At 43.4% G+C, this 19,133-nt stretch overlaps 1 protein-coding gene across 4 annotated transcripts in view; it reads right to left on the bottom strand.

The window, feature by feature from the left end:
* Positions 1-19,133, bottom strand: part of ptpra (protein tyrosine phosphatase receptor type A) — a 52,739-nt gene that overhangs the window by 7,024 nt on the left and 26,582 nt on the right. For 3 of the 4 annotated variants that reach the window (XM_079582104.1, XM_079582106.1, XM_079582107.1), the window contains 10 exons: positions 17,994-18,091; positions 15,140-15,259; positions 13,514-13,680; positions 10,427-10,562; positions 8,433-8,582; positions 6,912-7,005; positions 4,633-4,709; positions 4,431-4,565; positions 3,762-3,887; positions 1,310-1,461 (listed from right to left, as the gene is read on the bottom strand). In XM_079582104.1, the coding sequence (XP_079438230.1) occupies positions 1,310-1,461; positions 3,762-3,887; positions 4,431-4,565; positions 4,633-4,709; positions 6,912-7,005; positions 8,433-8,582; positions 10,427-10,562; positions 13,514-13,680; positions 15,140-15,259; positions 17,994-18,091 (1,255 nt within the window). The remainder of the gene's footprint in view (positions 1-1,309; positions 1,462-3,761; positions 3,888-4,430; positions 4,566-4,632; positions 4,710-6,911; positions 7,006-8,432; positions 8,583-10,426; positions 10,563-13,513; positions 13,681-15,139; positions 15,260-17,993; positions 18,092-19,133) is intronic. The other variant, XM_079582105.1, reaches the window with a different exon arrangement.

The following is a 19,133-nucleotide window of genomic DNA, read 5'->3' on the forward strand; positions in this document are numbered from 1 at the left end:
CAAGGGGAAATAAAAATGAATCAAAAGAGATACATCACCAAAATTTTGGAAAGATTTGACATGACTGACTGTAAACCAAGATTAACACCATGTGAAATGAAAATGAAATTTGACAGTGAGGGTGAACCTGCTGATTCAAAGAAATATCGTGAAATTGTTGGCAGTTTAATCTATGTAATGACATCTACTCGACCAGATCTGAGTTTTGTTGTTGGAAAATTGTCACAATATCTTTCTGAACCAAAACAACAACATTGGGTTGCAGCTAAACATGTGTTGAGATATTTAAAAGGTACTGTGGACCAGGAATTGTGTTACAGAAAACAAAATGTAAATCTTAAACTTTTGGCCTATTGTGATGCAGACTGGGCAGCAGACCAGAATGACAGACGCAGTGTGACTGGCTACTGTTTTAGTTTGTCTGAGAGAGGGCCCATAGTTTCCTGGAAGTCTAAGAAACAGTCCACAGTAGCTTTGTCCACGTGTGAAGCTGAATACATGGCTTTGTCAGCTACAGCTCAAGAATGTTTGTATCTTGCACATTTGTTGGCTGGAATGGACAATGGGTTGGACTATACACCTGTAACGATTTTTGAAGACAATCAAGGTGCTATTGCCCTTTCTAAGAACCCGGTATGTCGCCAACGGTGCAAGCACATCGATATTCGGTATCATTTTGTCCGATCCGTACTCAGTGATGGCAAAATAACTGTTAATTACTGTCCTACAAATGCAATGGTGGCAGACATTTTTACAAAACCTGTTACGAAAGTAAGAATGGACAACTTTGTAACATTTCTTTTCGGTATTTGAATTTTGTATTATGAAAAAAAAAAAATGGAAATGTTTTTGTATTGTAATGTTGTACCTTTGTCAATTTAGGAAACAAGTGGGGGTGTTGACTTGTTGTGTTCCATACAATTGACCTACTTTTGGGTGTGGGCGGGGCTACACACCGGTGTGCAATTGACAATAAATGGCGGCTGCTCATTCATAAAAAACCTGTTCGCAGGCACGCCAAACAGAAACCTGTGTCTAGTATTTTCCTCCGTATTTTACCCGGCATCTCAAAGCTCTTCATGAGTATGGCTGCGCCAACAGTTGCAGTAATAGTTGTTGTTGTAGTAGTAGTAGTAGTAATGGTACGTAGCAGTAGTAGGAGTATTTGCAGCTGCAGTGTACAGTAATAGGGTGGTTCCAGCTCTGTTGCTGATATTTCTGGACGACCGTCGTAGTGGTAGTTGTTTTGCTGGTATTGGAGTGTACAGTGTTGCAGTAGTCATTGCAGTAGCAGTAGTAGTATTTGTACCTGCAGTGCACAGTAATAGGGTGGTTCCCGCTCTGTTGCTGCTGCTTCTGGACAGCTGCGATGATATTGATCATTCCTTTTCCGTCAGTGGGGATCCCAACCTCCGGCCAGCCGTGGAAATGGAACTGCCGCACCACACGAGCCTTGCTCTCCTGAAATACACCAAGTACTTTAACTGCAGTACAACCAACTCTTTAAGAGGGCCGGTATGCATTGGTACTCTGTACCGACACCTTTGAAAAGCCAAGTTTAGATCCTTTTCCATCCTTTTCGAGCCGCCTGTATTACTGCTGGGCAATCAATCGAAATGTTATCCTCCTTTATCCTATCTCTACCTTGTTCAATCACAATAATCATCATGGGATTTATAATCCACAGGTTTACAGACATTTCTTTGGCAAAAACAGCTCCTTGTTTTGGAGTTTGGATGAGAACATTGAAGATCTGTGTGTGGTAAAGGATACTGGCAGAAATATATCTTTTATACAAACCTCAGCTCAAACAAAAACAGATTGTCTGAGTTCATGAATCATCTACATTAGGGCCGTCACATATAACGTAAACAGGAAAACACTATTGAAAATACATTCATCAATAAATGAATAATAATGAGTTGTGATTTTAGTGCGACAGGACTGTAGCCTCAAAAATAAGAACCGCTTACTTGTATTAGTGCTACATTATAATCATTATTCATCACACACAGGTGCACTGGGGGCAGACTGACCATTTATCACATGGCTGTAATATACTGTTTATATCCTGAGCGCTTGTCATGTCAGTGCCCTCTGCTGGACATGTGTGGAATTCTTTCCTTTAAAAAAAAATGTTGGCTGCCTCCTAGTGGCTGGAGTGAGCATTCTGATTACTTCTTTAAACATTTCTAACTTTTTTTTTTGACACACAAATGCTCTACAAGTCAGGGGCAGTGGTCAGAGAACTTAGCCTGGCCTCAAAAATGTGAAAAAGAAAACATGACATCACAAAATCAATTACTTTATGCAATAAATTATAAATATACACCAACATCGTGTCTCATCTGTGAAATACATATTAATGACTATCTGTTAGGGCTGTGCTATTAATCGAAATTCAATTACGATTTCGATTATTACACTAGACGATCACCAAAATAGCATAATCGAGAAAAAAACGATTATTAAGGATGCCCTCCCGCTCGTCCATCCAAAGCGCAAAAAGTCCGTCCTGGCGCTGTGTGGGCGCGGCTGATCAGCTGAAACACCAGCGCAGTGTGATAGAACTGTAAATTATATCGTACTAATATTTTTTATACCGAACTCTTGAGATAACGCTTCTGTTAAGAGCTCACCGTGTGCTGAAGGAGAACAGCTGTTCAGAAGCCTCCACATCCTTTGCTCAGACACTGGTTTTGTTTAGTAGAAAAGTCTAAAACTCTTCAGATCAATGGAGCTCAAAGCAAACTCTTATTACTTCAGGCCACTGAGATGATTGTTTCTGTTCCCTTCACATTTCACGAGCTAAAGGCTCAGGCTTTGGTTTGACATAAAAATATTAGCGCTGTGTGATGATGTCATCAGACTGGGCGGCTCAGTTGGACAGGTGTGAGGGCTGGCCAGCAGGGGGCAGGTTTCTCTTATATAAAAATAAGGTTTTTACCGTCCATAGTTGTTTTTTAAAATAATAATAAAAATGAATAAATAAAATAAAGCTTTTTTAAGGCAATAAATCATTGTTTGAATAATAGTGATTTCAATTATTACTGAAATAATCGTGATTATTATTTTTTCTATAATCAAGCAGCCCTTGATTATCAAACAGTTTGTCCTATGAGCCTTAGCCCACAGGCCCCGCCCTCATGACCTGTGTCCTGTGTTAACAGTATTATGCTCTTCCCAGTGGGTGCTGCACAGTCTAAAAAAAAATGGATCTCTCATTCTATCTCTCATTCTTGTGGCATTTGACTTTTTTTTTAATTTTTATTCTCGTTAACCTAAAAAAAATCAAAGTTAATTCTGGTTTCATGTCAGACAGTGAGAAAAAATGCAAATGTGTCTTTATGAAGTGTATGTAAACATATAGTTCCTGCAGTATGTGGTGTGTGGTGTATTATTGCAGTAGTATAGCAGTCGTATTGCAGTAGTATAGTAGTTGTATTGCAGTAGTATAGTGGTGGTATTGCAGTAGTATAGTGGTGGTATTGCAGTAGTATAGTGGTAGTATTGCAGTAGTATAGTGGTGGTATTGCAGTAGTATAGTGGTAGTATTGCAGTAGTATAGTGGTAGTATTGCAGTAGTATAGTGGTGGTATTGCAGTAGTATAGTGGTAGTATTGCAGTAGTATAGTGGTAGTATTGCAGTAGTATAGTAGTTGTATTGCAGTAGTATAGTGGTGGTATTGCAGTAGTATAGTGCTAGTATTGCAGTAGTATAGTGGTAGTATTGCAGTAGTATAGTGCTAGTATTGCAGTACCCGTGTGTTTGTGACCAGGAGGTCGCGGACGGTGTAGCTCTCGTTCTCTTCTTCTCTCTTCAGCTCGATGGAGATGTCTCCATGCACCACAGCGCCATCACTGGGCCAGTACTGAGCACACTTCTCCTGCAAGTACAACAGTACTTATCATCACAGATCATAAGTATCTCCACATTAGTACAAGTACACAGAGTACATGATCAGAGAGGAACCTGTTCTGATACTGAAAAGGAAAAAGTAGGAAACTAACTCCAGAAAAATATAGGCACTGTGCATTCTTATTTCAAAATGAAGTCATGTCAAACTAAAATATACTACTGAGTAAAAGGAAAGAAACACTTAATAAGCGTAAATACAAATGTGCAGACGGTCTATACTACAGCCTATCTCCTTCTAGTCACTTTAAAACTACAGCTCAAAATTAGCCCAATAAAAGTGCAACACTGGCATTAGTCTTAACATTCTAACACAGTGCATTTGGTGATAGTGACAGGTCTCCATGGTAACACTAAGGGGAGGGGTCAGCGCTCCTTTTGCTCATGTGCAAACAACATGTGAAGGACAGAAACAGAGTGTTCCTTTCAGTGGCTCCCTCTCCTCGCTCTGAGGGACATAATCCGCTCGCCTGGTCACAACACAACAGCCTCCTCTGTAGCCCCGCCCCCTCACCTGCCCCCGCTCCTCCAGCTCCGTCAGCATCACAATGGAGCAGCTCCTCCACTCCCAGATCATTCTCCAGAAGTCCTCCATGGTGTGGAGCAGAGGGCCCTGACTCGCCATATATGAGTCCTTCTGACGGTAACCCTGGAAACGAAAGCACGTGGGGTCAACGGGGGCGTAGAGAGGTGGTGCCAGCGCGGTGAACACTTACGTCGATGAAGGAGGCGTTGACATAGTCTGTGCTCTCCTCTCCTCTCTTCACCGGAATGATCACACGGTTAAACTCGTCTGAGACAGAGACCAGCCCAGCCAGAGTTCAGAAACAGGGAAAAACAGAAAGGCTTTTAGCTGTAGATGACTGACCAGCGGGCGAGGACAGCACTGTTTTGTGACCACCATGACACCACCTAGTGGCTCGTGCAATTTCAGGGAAACCAATGGGGACTTTACACATGTCATAAACAACTTTAAAGTCTGATTTCAAAGAAAGTTAGCATGTCTAAAGCTGGATATTCCCCCTGTAAAGCGCTTTGAGTGCCTAATGTCGTACAAGCTGAAACCGTTTTAGCTCGGCCTTTGATGTGCAGGCCCTGGAGAACTATTGAGGATTGTTGCTGCTCAGTCCGAGGGCTGTTCCGATGGACGATTGTGATCACGATGGAGATCCACCATCGTGACGCCTCGCCCCCCCTGTCAGAAACACGCCCTGACCTTCTGTAGGCCTAGTATGGAGTAATGTATGGTGACATTTGTTGTTAGTGGTGTTTTTAATATACTGCGCCATACGTTGTATGGTCGCGTTTCTTTCCTGATACTGTGACTTTGGTTCTCATGTCTATGCTCACTGGTTCTCATGTCTATGCTCTCATGTCTATGCTCACTGGTTCTCATGTCTATGCTCACTGGTTCTCATGTCTACGCTCACTGGTTCTCATGTCTACGCTCACTGGTTCTCATGTCTACGCTCACTGGTTCTCATGTCTACGCTCACTGGTTCTCGTGTCTATGCTCTCATGTCTATGCTCACTGGTTCTCGTGTCTATGCTCACTGGTTCTCGTGTCTATGCTCTCATGTCTATGCTCACTGGTTCTCATGTCTATGCTCACTGGTTCTCGTGTCTATGCTCTCATGTCTATGCTCACTGGTTCTCATGTCTACGCTCACTGGTTCTCGTGTCTATGCTCTCATGTCTATGCTCACTGGTTCTCGTGTCTATGCTCACTGGTTCTCGTGTCTATGCTCTCATGTCTATGCTCACTGGTTCTCATGTCTATGCTCACTGGTTCTCGTGTCTATGCTCTCATGTCTATGCTCACTGGTTCTCATGTCTATGCTCACTGGTTCTCATGTCTATGCTCACTGGTTCTCGTGTCTATGCTCTCATGTCTATGCTCACTGGTTCTCATGTCTATGCTCACTGGTTCTCGTGTCTATGCTCTCATGTCTATGCTCACTGGTTCTCGTGTCTATGCTCTCATGTCTATGCTCACTGGTTCTCGTGTCTATGCTCACTGGTTCTCGTGTCTATGCTCTCATGTCTATGCTCACTGGTTCTCGTGTCTATGCTCACTGGTTCTCGTGTCTATGCTCTCATGTCTATGCTCACTGGTTCTCATGTCTACGCTCACTGGTTCTCGTGTCTATGCTCTCATGTCTATGCTCACTGGTTCTCATGTCTATGCTCACTGGTTCTCATGTCTATGCTCACTGGTTCTCATGTCTATGCTCACTGGTTCTCATGTCTATGCTCACTGGTTCTCATGTCTATGCTCACTGGTTCTCATGTCTATGCTCACTGGTTCTCATGTCTATGCTCACTGGTTCTCATGTCTATGCTCACTGGTTCTCGTGTCTATGCTCACTGGTTCTCGTGTCTATGCTCTCGTGTCTATGCTCACTGGTTCTCGTGTCTATGCTCTCGTGTCTATGCTCACTGGTTCTCGTGTCTATGCTCACTGGTTCTCATGTCTACGCTCACTGGTTCTCATGTCTATGCTCACTGTTTTACACTGTCTGTACCCACTGCCTGAGATATTACCAGTTGGTGGTACATGATTCATTAAAATCACCTATTTCTACACCGGGGACTCATGATCATGAAATAGTTTATCTTTATGTGTCACTATAATGTATCATTTAAATGCATTGTGATTTTGATCTCAGTGAGTTGTCACCCATAAGTTAAAAAGGTGACACCTGGTCGAGCAGACCATGCTACCTGATGCCCTGAGGAAGACACTTTGTTTGTTGAAACGCATAGGCATGTCCATGTAGAATTAAAGGACTTTTCCTTTTTACTAAAACAGTGCCTCGGAATCTTTCTTGCCACACTCCTATTTATTTTTGTATGGTATATGTCTCTATGCAAGATCCTGCTATTTCAGGAACCCCAGAGGATAAAACAGAAAAAATTCCCCCCAAATCCAAATGTATTTAAGGAGAACTGCCGTCTGCCGTTGCACTCCTGGCCTGTAGGGGGAGGTACTCACAGGGGATGATTTGCAGCACTCTGTTCTTCTTCATGTTGGCCGGCAGGTTCCCCGTCCTCATCTTATCGTTCTGGATCTTTATGGACGTCAGCTTCTGCACAAACATAACCCAAACCTGGATCATGGTTCTCTGTAATTCCCGGGTTTATCCCCATGAGTTCAGCGTCTTCTGAGGCACGAATCAACTAAGGTCACATTATTTCCTCAAAAAGTCCAAAAGGGGAGAAAAACTGGCTGATCTTGGTGTTAAAGATGAATCTGGAGGTTTGAAGCTCAAAAATCAGAGAGATAGCTCTGAGCTGCTGTTACAAATGCTTCCATTATTTGTGTCATTGAGCGTTCTCTCCCAATATAACAGTATGATGAAGTATAACATGATGTGGTTTCTCCATCATTAACATTAAAGGGACTATACGGAGCTTAAACATGGTAAAATTATCTGATTTCCTCCTCCTAAATGTGCCAACAATGTCCTAAGGAGTAGAATGAGCCCAGACCTGCACTGTCACTCACTTCGGGTCCGAATTGCCGTCATGCACGAGCTTAATAAAGAAGGTGCAGTTACATGTATGACCTGAGGTGGCAGTAGTGAGTATAAAATGGTTAACTTGCATCTAGCCCCTTTAAAGGTCCTATATCATACAAACATCAACTTTTTGGAGCTTTTAACCATGTTCTTATGCTATTTCCTATCAAAAACACCCCCAGAGCGATTTTTTATACTTCATTCACGCATGTCTGTGTAATCCTCCTGAATCCTGCTCCGCCCTTTCCTGGCAAATGACTGCCTTTGACCATTTTACGCATGATTGTCCAACCAGGAAGTTAGCTTTTATTATTTTTGTTTTAAGAAAGAAAGAAAGAAAAAAAAGGAAGTGCCCGACGTGTCCGTGCTGCCCTTGCAGGGTAAACAAACGCACCTCCTGAGCCTCTGAACAAAGGCATTGTGAAGAAGAGGCTCCTTTCTAACCTACACTGCACACGCCTGTACTTTTTTAACCTAACCAGGCCACGGAGACAAGCCATCGTCAGGGCTCCTCCATCAGAGGAAGCCTGTGAAACTCTGTCAACTTGCTATTAACTTGCAAAAACAGAGAGGGGGCGGAGTTAACTGAATCAAAGTGTCTTGTCTTCCGCATTGGAAAAATACCCCCAGAAAATATTTCTCACAAAAATGAGTACTCCATAGTGGTAGAGGTACAATATATCATATAAATGCATATAGTTGACTTTGGAATGGCTAAAATAGTATGATACAGGCTCTTTAAGAGGAGGTTTATTGGAAACTGGATTTGTATCTGACCCACAAAAAGAACAAACTGAACGGAATATGATTTAGCATTTAGCTCACAGGACACTTTAATACACTCATTCTTATCTAAAGTCAAATTTCCCAAAGTCTTTAAATTCATAAATGATTTCTAACGACGCTGTACTCCGCCTCCAGCCCGCCCCTCACCTTAAATTCCATCTCCAGCCCGCCCCTTCACCTTAAACTCCGCCTCCAGCCCGCCCCTTCACCTTAAACTCCGCCTCCAGCCCGCTACAGCCCGCCCCTGGTGCAGGAGCGTAGAGTTTGGACAGATGCGACTCCAGCGATGTCACTTCCAGCTCGGTGTCTCCATAAAGATAATGCTCCAGGAGCGCCTGGAAGATGAACACGTACTGCATCTGCGGGAGGAAGCGGAGGTACTCAGTGTGTGCAGAACCTTGAGACCAACTGAAGAAAGCCAAGGAGCCACAGGGTTAGACGGTGGATGGTGCACTCACAAACTAGAAATCTTTTTCGGGTTAAGTGACCTTTTGCAAACACCCCCCTTTATTTATATTATGTTAGTCAGAAATGGAGTTTAACACATGTCATAACAGGAGAGAAGTATCTGTGAGTGACTCTGTGGTGGAACATCAGCGCCATGTCCTCCTGAACGAGGCTGCAGTGATGGAGTAGATTCAAAATACACAACTATGGTACTATAGCACCGGCCTCACGTGGAATGGGAGAACCCCTGGAGAACCCCTGGAGAACCCCTGGAGAACCCCTGGAGAACCCCTGGAGCTGCCTTAAGCGTCATGCTCTGTCGGGTAAGTTCTCATGTTTAGTATTGATCAAACATCACAGACTGAGATGCTGATGGAGTCACTCACCACGTGTTCAACATGCCGTTTTCTGGATGTTCATTCATGTATTTGTATGAAAGACAGACCATTATTTCCTCCCATTCACTTCACTGCTCCTGACATTTACAACTACACTTAGGCTACTCTTTAGGTGCCATTTAGGTACTCTGTAGGTACACTTCACCTTTAGCTATACTCTTTAGCTCCTTTTTAAGCTACTCTTAAGCCACTCTCTAAGTACTCTTAAAATGCTGTTAAGTAGCTCTTTAGCTACTATTTAAACATGGCTAGATTAGGTCAAATTTGACCTAATCTAGCCATGTTTAAATAAAGGCTTTTGAATATTTCTACTTTTGGAGCGCCTCAGTTTGTTGAAACGGATCCCTGCACTGAAGAGCACCCAAAAGACTAAACTTATACAACTTTTTACATCCGAGTAGCACTCCAGCCTCCCAATTTTTTCAACTCTTTAGCTACTCTTAAGGTTCTGTTTGGATACTGTTAAGCTACTCTTCAAGTATTCTTTAGCTACTCTTTAGTCGTTCTTAAGGTGCCGTTAAGTTGCTCTTTAGCTACTCTATAGGTAGTCTTTAGTTGCTTTTTTTGGTACTGTTTAGTTACTCTTTAGGTACTGTTAAGGTGCTGTTAAGTAACTATTTAGCTAATCTTTAGATACTTTTAAGTTACACTTTAGCTACTCTTTTTGGCGCAGCGGTTAGTGCTCGTGCCTCACAGCTCGAAGGTCCCGGGTTCGATTCCCACCTGGACGGGGCCTTTCTGTGTGGAGTTTGCATGTTCTCCCCGTGTCTGTGTAGGTCAGTGGTAGGTTATAAAAAACATGCTCAATAGGTTAATCCTCCAGCCAGGTGTTTCTGACCACCAGCCTGGCTCCACATCATGGAGACGGGTCCCCGAGCACCGGCCCCTGCTGGAGCTCACTGCTGCCCCATGCCACACTGAGGATGGGTCAAATGCAGAGAACTCATTTCTCTACACAGACTTTAGCTAGCATCTAGGTACTCTTAAGTCGCTCTTTAGGTGCGCTTTAGTCACTCTTTAGATGCTCCTTAGTTACTCTAGATGCTCTTTAGGTGTGCTTTAGGTACTCTAGCTACTCTACACACTCTTAAGTCGCTCATTAGGTGCGCTTAAGGTGCTCTTTAGCTACTCTAGCTACTCTTTAGTCGCACTTAAGGTACCGTTTAGGTACTCTTAAGGTGCCCTTTAGCTACTCCAAGTACTCTTTAGTCACTCTTTAGGTACTCTTTTGGTGCTCTTTAGCTACTCTAAAGTCTCTCTTTAGGTGCTCTTTAGCCACTCTAGTCTCTCTTTAGGTCCTCTTTAGGTCCTCTTAAGTTGTTCTTTAGGTCCTCTTAAGTTGTTCTTCAGGTACTCACGTCGGTCTGGACCATCTGACAGCGCTGCGCTCTGATGCGAGTCACGAAGCCGAACACGTCGACCTTTCGCTCTGACATCATCATGTCCAACATGGCGTCGATGACGATGAAGGTCCCGGTGCGTCCCACGCCAGCGCTGGCATACAAAAACATACACACATACAAGGTCTTTAACAGGGTATTCTGCCCCAACGTGCAGGCAGAGCTCCAGACTCACAGTTTATGTTGTGTTAGGCGCAAACTCAATTTGTGATATATATAATATATATAAATACATGATTTACATAATAGGTAATAACAGTATATTTAAATGCATGAGTCTCATATGTCCGACCATCTACATCAGGGGTCCTCAAACTTTTTTCTCTGGGGGCCACATTATCGTTCCTGACAGTGATGGGGGGCCGGGCCAGGTCGACTGCAACATAGAATTGCATAACCCAAACCAAAGGCCTCACTGTGAAGTAGAGATTACTCGCCTGGCACAATCATCACTACTACTATATCCACAAGATCAACACTTGATTCCAGGCACATATTTGTTTAGCTGTAGTGTTTGCAAAAATAGTAATCAAGTCTTCACTCTTTGTTTTAAGTTGAAATACCACAGGTATTCCATTTATTTTTATTTTTAAATAAAACATCATTGCATAATGTGACCAGAGTTCCCTGTGGCGCACCCCCTAGCCTGGCCCGTTTCTGTTGGCAGCTACAATACCTCACTATCAGGTCACAAAAACTACAATCAAACATATCCTGAAGTAACTCTTTTGAATCAATGTTGTGTGTGCGTGGATGATCTGTAGTGTCCCGGATTGCAACAAAAATGGAACAACAGTATTATTTCTTTCTTTCATCTTTACTAATAAAGCGCTTTTCATACAAAGTGCAGCAATGGGCGTTGGATCAGGACCGAGAAGGCGAAGGGAAGAGCGGAAGAGCGGTGGGAATCAACGCGCGTCAGCTGTTCAAAGCGGCGTGATCGCGGTGTGCGGAGGGAGGAGGGAAAACGCACATTTCCGAAAAATGTATTGATCATCTGATTTTGGACCAACATAACAACCCCTAGGCTAGTACATCAAAGAGAGACAAGTGAAACGGAAAAGATGAAATCTTTATGTCAAGCAGCCTATGGTTTGAAATGCCTTCCCCGAGCCCATTCGGATCAGAGGTATTATTATGCTTCAATAAACTTATGAAAACACGGTGCGGGCAAAATAAAGGCAAAAAAAAATAAAAATAAATGACATGATCGCTGGACAGACAGGTAGGCCTACTACACTCAAACCCACACGTAGGCTATTGAAATAAAATCCGGGAGAGGGAGAGAGGAAAGAGGTGAGACTTGCCTCAAGTGTCAGAGAAATGTAGGCAAAATATTCCACTATCAAGCACAAACAGAATCAGGAAACTATTTTCATTCATGTCTTAATGCTTAGCAGCAACAGTGCAGAGGTTTTTATTTCCCGACAGAATCGCGCAGCAGTGGCTCCGCCTGAAGTGAACACATGCGCGCGTCTGATTACAAGCCCAGCAACAGCACAGTGTGGTTAGGTGTGTAGTTGGAGGCTAGCCTTTTGTGACTTTTGTTAGTTTTTTCGTTCATACGCTTGTTCTGGTGTATTATTAGTTCATTTTCCGGTTAAATTTCGTTCACTTAGCGTTGCTAGTTTGTGTTGTGTTTAGTTGGAGATAGTTGTTCTGCGTTTATTTCTGGTTAATATTCGTTCCTTCGTTTGGGCTGACTTTGCTCCACAGAATAAACATAAAAACACTACACTCACTGTGCACTCGATCTTCTGAGGATCAGTCGTAGAACTTTCTGCTCTTAAACCTCTTTATCCATGATTCTCACTCGTCTGGTCAGTCCTCAGCTCCATTTGGAAAAACTTTATAATCCACAAACACAGGCCTGTCTTCACCTGCCCCGCGCCCATCGCCGCTTGTTTTACGTGTCTAAGGTTGTAAATAAGCCTTAACTTCTCCATGGTGTAGCTGCTGTAGCCACGCGCTGTTGTTTTGGTCAGTGGAGGCAGCGTGCGAGATGCATTCAGGGACCGCGGGAAAGGCGCACTTCTTACTGTCCCTTTTTCCCCCACAAACGCGGGGAAAATCGTGACAAATATATAACAGTGGGGTTCTCCAGCGGGGGGGCAATAGGGGCAGCAGGGACTGGCTCCCAAACATCAGGAGGAACGACCGCAGGAGGAGGAAAAGCCGGCGGAAAAATGACGAAAAAATGCCATTCGTAACGCATCGTGCCTATGTGTAAACCCAGCATAACTAATTTTATAACGAAATATATTTTTTATTAAACAACAACAAGCAAACAAACAAAAACACAAGCATGTTATTTGCCAAAAGCAATAAAAACAAATTATAAAAAAATAAATAATTGACCAATTTTGGGAATTGCCTCATCGGGCCGGTTTACATGGTGGGGGGCAGAGGGGGTGGGGGGGCCGGTCAAAGGGACGTGGCGGGCCGTAGTCGTAGTTTGAGGACCCCTGATCTACATAATAAGGCACATATTGTTCACTCAGCTCACACAGCTTAAAGGAACAGTTCAGTTTTTCCATACTGAGATATGTTCTTACCTGAGCTTAGACGAGTTGATGTGTACCTGTCTGGTCTTTGTGTGTGCCCTCAGTGAATGCAAAAAGACCAAAGATGTTGTTAGCGCGTGGCTTCTTCCAGTATACACCTATAGCTCCAAATGGGGTGAAGTTTGAAGCGACCACGCTCTTTCATGGGCACACACAAAGACCAGACAGGTACGGATCCGCCAGGGAATACCTATCTGGAGGAGCATCGAGGCGAGGGAACACCTATCTGGAGGAGCATCGAGGCGAGGGAATACCTATCTGGAGGAGCATCGAGGCGAGGGAATACCTATCTGGAGGAGCATCGAGGCGAGGGAATACCTATCTGGAGGAGTATCGAGGCGAGGGAATACCTATCTGGAGGAGTATCGAGGCGAGGGAATACCTATCTGGAGGAGCATCGAGGCGAGGGAATACGTATCTGGAGGAGTATCGAGGCGAGGGAATACCTATCTGGAGGAGTCCCTAGCTGGGGGAGTGTTACCTGCAGTGCACCACGATGGGGCCGGAGTACTGGGGGTTGCAGTTCTTGACCTTCTTGAGGAACTTGAGCATCCCAATGGGGGTGAAAGGAACGCCGAAGTCAGGCCACGACGTGAAGTGAAACTGAGTGACCAGACGCTGTGGCTTCTTCCCCGAAACATCCCCCACCTGTGATAAACATAGAAACATTCAGCCTTGATTTGCTGTCATTATGAAATGATTCAACAGATATAACCTGTACATCACTAAAGCTTTTTCCTTCTCTTCTCGCTTTGTAAACACAAGGCTGTAAGATCGAGGCCGACGCTCGTCTTTATCCAATAACGTTATCGTTATCGTTATCACATTTAGTGCTGTTCATAAGCAGTGGCATTACAATGGCACTTTACTTGCTGTAATATTACCAACTTATTTCTGAAAAAACAAGGTATCCCTAATTTATTATAATTATATTTACATGTTTTCTGGAATCAATTCAGATTTAATGTGTACCATATATGCTGACAACAATCTAGGAGACACCGGGTTTGTTTCTAAAAGGAGACATAAAGAGACATACGACTGTCAGTCCCATTACACACGGGAAGTGGAGCTAAATGTATCACACATGAAAAGACTGCTAATGCCTATGTAGCAATCCAATGTTTCTTTCAGATGTTTTTATACACTTATGTGTATTTCTCATGTTTTAAATACTTCCAAATGCTATGAAATGCTGCTTAAAACAACCTTTTGCCAAAAAAGGACTATTTTTAATGAAAACTCAATAATTGTTAATTAAAAAGAAACCGATAAACCTATAATAAAATAATTTGGTATCGTTTGGTGTGCTCAGTTAGTATTAATAAACATTAGTAATCATTTTAGGGTTAGGGTAAGGGTTAAAGGGACTAGATGCAAGTTGGTCATTTCTATACTCACTACTGCCACCTCAGGTCATACACGTAACTGCAGCTTTTATATTAGGCTCGTGCATGACGGCACTTCGGACCCGAAGTGACACTTTTCTGAGTGACAGTGCAGGATTTTAGAGGCAGTTGTGGTGAACAGGTCTGAGCTCATTCTACACACATGGCTGGAACATGTAGGGGGAGGAAAATACTTGATTTTAACATTTTTAAACTCCAGTTAAAAGTTAAACTGTTATAAAGTATTATTCACCTGTTATAGCCTGTAATATATTTTCCTGATAATAAGCATTAATTGCCAGTTGATAAACGTAGATGACCAGTTAATAGCTGTTATAAACAGTAATTGGCTGTTAATAAACATTAATTAGCTGTCATAAAACGGTAATCACTCCACTCCTGGAACCGCCACCTTAACGTGGTGGGGGGGTTTGAGCACCCGAATGATCCTGGGGGCTATACTGTCCGGGGCTTCGTGCCCCTGGTAGGGTCTCCCATGGCAAACAGGTCTTGGGTGACGGGTCAGACAAAGAGCGGTTCAGAAGCTCCTTATGAAAGACCAACAGGCCCGGTTAGAACCGTGAGGTCGTCCTTCTGTGGACCCCCCACCTGCAGGAGGAGCCATAAGGGGCTGGTGCACTGTGATTTGGGCAGCTCCAACAGCCCCCACGACCCACAAACGCACAAGTGGAAGAAGATGGATGGAAAACATTTATTACCTGTTGAATGCAGAACTTGCGGACCGTGTAGTCGACTAGGACGGTGGTGTCCTCCACAGACACTCGGATACTTCCGTACGTCCAACAGCCCTGGTCCGGCCAATACTGAGCACATTTACACTGAAATATAAAACAGAATCATTTGTGTCAAATTCATCTGATAACTATTTCAGATCATGGGGACTTTGGAGATAAAGTAAAGGGTAGATCGTGGGGAGACCCTATGGAGAATGAATAACTCTTAGTTAGGAGGAGGTGAAAGAATTTACTGAAAAATAAGATCCGACTTAAAAACCTACCAAGAATTAAAGAGCAACGATGTTGATGATGTTAAATCTGTGACTGTGAGGGAAGCTGACAAAGCAACCTTAAGAGGAGAAATGGAATATTGGAATATTCCTCATTGTAGAAACAAAACTTGAGGGTAAAATGGAAAGTAAAACAAACCAACTGCAATGATCAGCTTTGATTTCTGTTTTGAGGGTGAGAAGTCCTAAACTTTTGATCAGCTGCACAGCCTATTTTAGTTGAATTGTTGTTTTCAATAAAAGGTTTGTTCAAAACGTTTTTTTGTTTCTTCTTATTTTCACACTGAAGTTACTAGTTACTATACTATTTGGAACCTTGCAAAATGTGAATATTTGCCATCTTTCAACTGGTCTTTTGATCGGGACAGTATATAAAAAATATTATATAACACATTCAGCCCTACATACAGCAGTACATTTGTTTAAGGACATCTGGTACCCAACACAGAGTGCAACAGCGCCACCAAGGGTTTACGTCACTAGCCTTGACTAGAAGTAGTAGTAGTAGTAGTAGTAGCAGTAGCAGTAGTAGTAGTGGATGTATTCTCTTAACACATCCAGACCATTTATTTGTAGCACCACAGAGTATTCTGTGTTAAAGCTATGGACACATGCTGTGGCTCGTTTGAAAGGTGACACTCTCAGCTCTCCGTAGGTGGAAACGTTTTAGATTTGGGTAAAGCCGAACTGGAGAAAATGTGGTAAGTTCATGTGGGGGTTAGTATGCACCAAACAGAAAAATAAATCAATTTACACATTTGTTTTCATTTTGCAGCAATAGAGGATTTGGGGAATATGAAAAGAACTCAAATAGGAGCTGTTCTGCCGTCAGTCGGTTTGATATCATCACAGATCTGTGCGTATCTTCTGTCTCCGCCCAGCGGGGAAAAGGGGGCGGGGCAGACATGCAGGCACAGCGGACACTCGGAGACTCAGACACTGCAGCGGCTCTGGCCTCTGAGTCCACACAAGTTTGATAAAACACTGTCCGGAACGAGCTGCTCTGCGGGAATGAGCTTCTGCTACCGGTTCTGCAATGTGACTCCTACAAGTCCTCAGGGAAAAGAAAACATCTAAACGCACACGCAGTTTATCAGATATGAGTCAAATAAGGTCCAGTAGCAGAAAGAGAGAAAGAGGCTGAAGGAGGACGGAACAGGCTGAAGTCAGGGCTCCCACTTCAGAGGTCAGATCCGGGGCTGAGTGAGAGACACCGGCCAGTGCTGATTCTGTGACCACAAATGAGTCCAAATGCCCAGATGAAAGGTCCAGATCGTGACTTTTCACACGTTGTTGATTGTTATTTATTTCAGTTCTGTTCTGTTCATCTCGGAGCTCCCAAAATCACACATCAGGTGTTTTTTGACATTCAGCATGTTAACTGGATTCAGCTTCCCCGTCAGACTCAATGGCCGCTGGCTGCTCTGCTTTAAGACAACGACACTAGAGGCCACTAGAGGCCGCCATTGCTGTGCCATTGCCGTAGTACCTGCATATAGCCACTAGTCTCCCATTAGAAATCATTACACTTTAGACACATTAAAAACAACTTTAAAGCCTGGTGCCAATTTTTTGGAAACTTTCTAAGGCTGGATATTCCTCCTGTGATAACACTGGGTTAGTTACAATTAAGGAGACCAGGTTTACGTAAGAAACTAGGGATGTCCCAATCCGATCACGTGATCAGAAATCGGGCCCGATCACGTGGTTACAGACTCGATCGGAATCGGACAACACCTCCCGATCAGGACTCGGATATTTATGCGTGTCCAGTCCATTCTCGTTACTTTTGATCAGATTTCGAGCTACCGCGAACCACTTTCTGTCCCCTCCCCCTGGCCCAGCGCCACTGTCACTCACTCCACCTGCTGCGTCAAAGCGCTCGCATCATCGCTCAGTCCGTGCCCCCCCTTCGTCTGAGAAATCCACAAATCCACACAAGTGCCAGCGCAGGAGAACAATAACAACATCTCCCATAACCCGTGCAGAGTACAAAGTAGAGTTACTCTCTATATCCAAAACCATGAATGAAAACAAGTTGAATAATATAGTTTTTTTTCTTCATTTTTAAAATACTGTATTAGGTATCGGATCGGGACTCGGTATCGGGCAATTCTCAAAATCAAATGACTCAGACTTGGACTCAGGACATCCCTATAAGAAACATTTTAGAAAGGTCACACAAGGGCCGAGTCTACAGTGAAGATCCCGCCCTTATGTCCTTTTTAGGAACATGCTTCGTCAGAGCTGGGGAGGGGGAGTCTGGAAATCCTCCATGATTTCACCCTCGAATGTGGTCATTGTGGCAAACGGGGAGGAGTGAGGAGGAGTGGTCTATTATTTTTTACAGTCTATGGTCAGACTTATTCTAGAAATAATCTTTGTCATAGAACTCGGTGTGAAATCCAGTTTCTGTGTTTCACAGGGACCTCCAGCCATAAGCTCGTTTAACATCATAGACTTTTTATCCTTTTAAATGTTTTGTGTCATGCGGCAGTCATCGACATCGATACAGCACAATTTTGAATTGGCGGGTTCTTACTCACCTCTTTCCTCTCTTTGAGGTTGGTTACCATGACGATGGTGGCGGTGTTTTGTTCCCAGATCATCCTCCAGTAGTCGTTGACCGTTTCCTCCTTGGGCCCTGAGCAACAGCAGGAGAAACAGAATTAATTCAAAAGCACCAGTGTCCAACCCTTCAAACGTCTTTTAACTAGGGCCACGACTTTAACGCACTTATTTCGATGAATTAATTACAAAGATTTTAACGCATTCATTTTTTAACGCGATTAATCGCATTTTCAAAAAGTCCCGAGCCGGAGCCTTTTGTAGATCTGACGCACACGCTACATTCGCTCCTCACATCAGTGTGTCAGACTGTCCACCCCAGGCCCTGACCCTGCGTTCACTATATAGTGGCGCACAGATTCTGTTGAAACCCACTCCTCTTTCCTCGCCGCCGTGTGTCGTCTCGTACGAGGAGTGCAGAAAGTAGTGTCCGGAACGCTACATCGCTAAACTCCGAGAACCATGTATTTTTGCGATAAGGACCGACCAAATACAAGAGGTGGTGAATTATTTATGGATATATCAGATACGTTTGATTTCACGTGCATTTGTCAAGAATGAAGAAAAGTGCTTGGATTATTGCCTTTTTGCCGTAGAGAGGAAGCTGTCGATCATTTAACAGCTCAAGGTAAAGGTAAGTAACTTTTCACTGTAACCAGTTATAGTCAAGAAGTTCATCAATGAAAAATATGCAACACGTGATTTAAACAGCTGTTGTTGTTGTTTATCAAGCAGTCAGCTGTTCTCCTCTGACTCTCGCAGTGCATTGTGGGCACTGCTCACTACTTTTCAGAATGCATTGTGGGAAATGTGGAGTGCACTACTTTTTTTCTCTCTGGACATTCGGATACCCACAATGGGGTGACCACGATATTGCAGGGTTGCAGGTTCTAGAATGTGATGATGTCACAGGACCCAGTGGAGGGGCAGGAGCCAGTTTTTCCAATTAACTGCATGACACTTTCACAAGCCATAGCTAAGAAGGAAATATATGAATTACAAAAATGATCCTAAATATCAGTCACTGGGTCCACAATCTCTCTGTACAAGACCAAAAAGGTCCTCAAAAACTAAATATTTTTACCTCTGTATCAGTGTTAATTTTGACTACATATTTT

This window comes from Gobius niger (genome assembly GCF_951799975.1).
Source record: "Gobius niger genome assembly, chromosome: 24".
Taxonomy (NCBI): domain Eukaryota; kingdom Metazoa; phylum Chordata; class Actinopteri; order Gobiiformes; family Gobiidae; genus Gobius; species Gobius niger.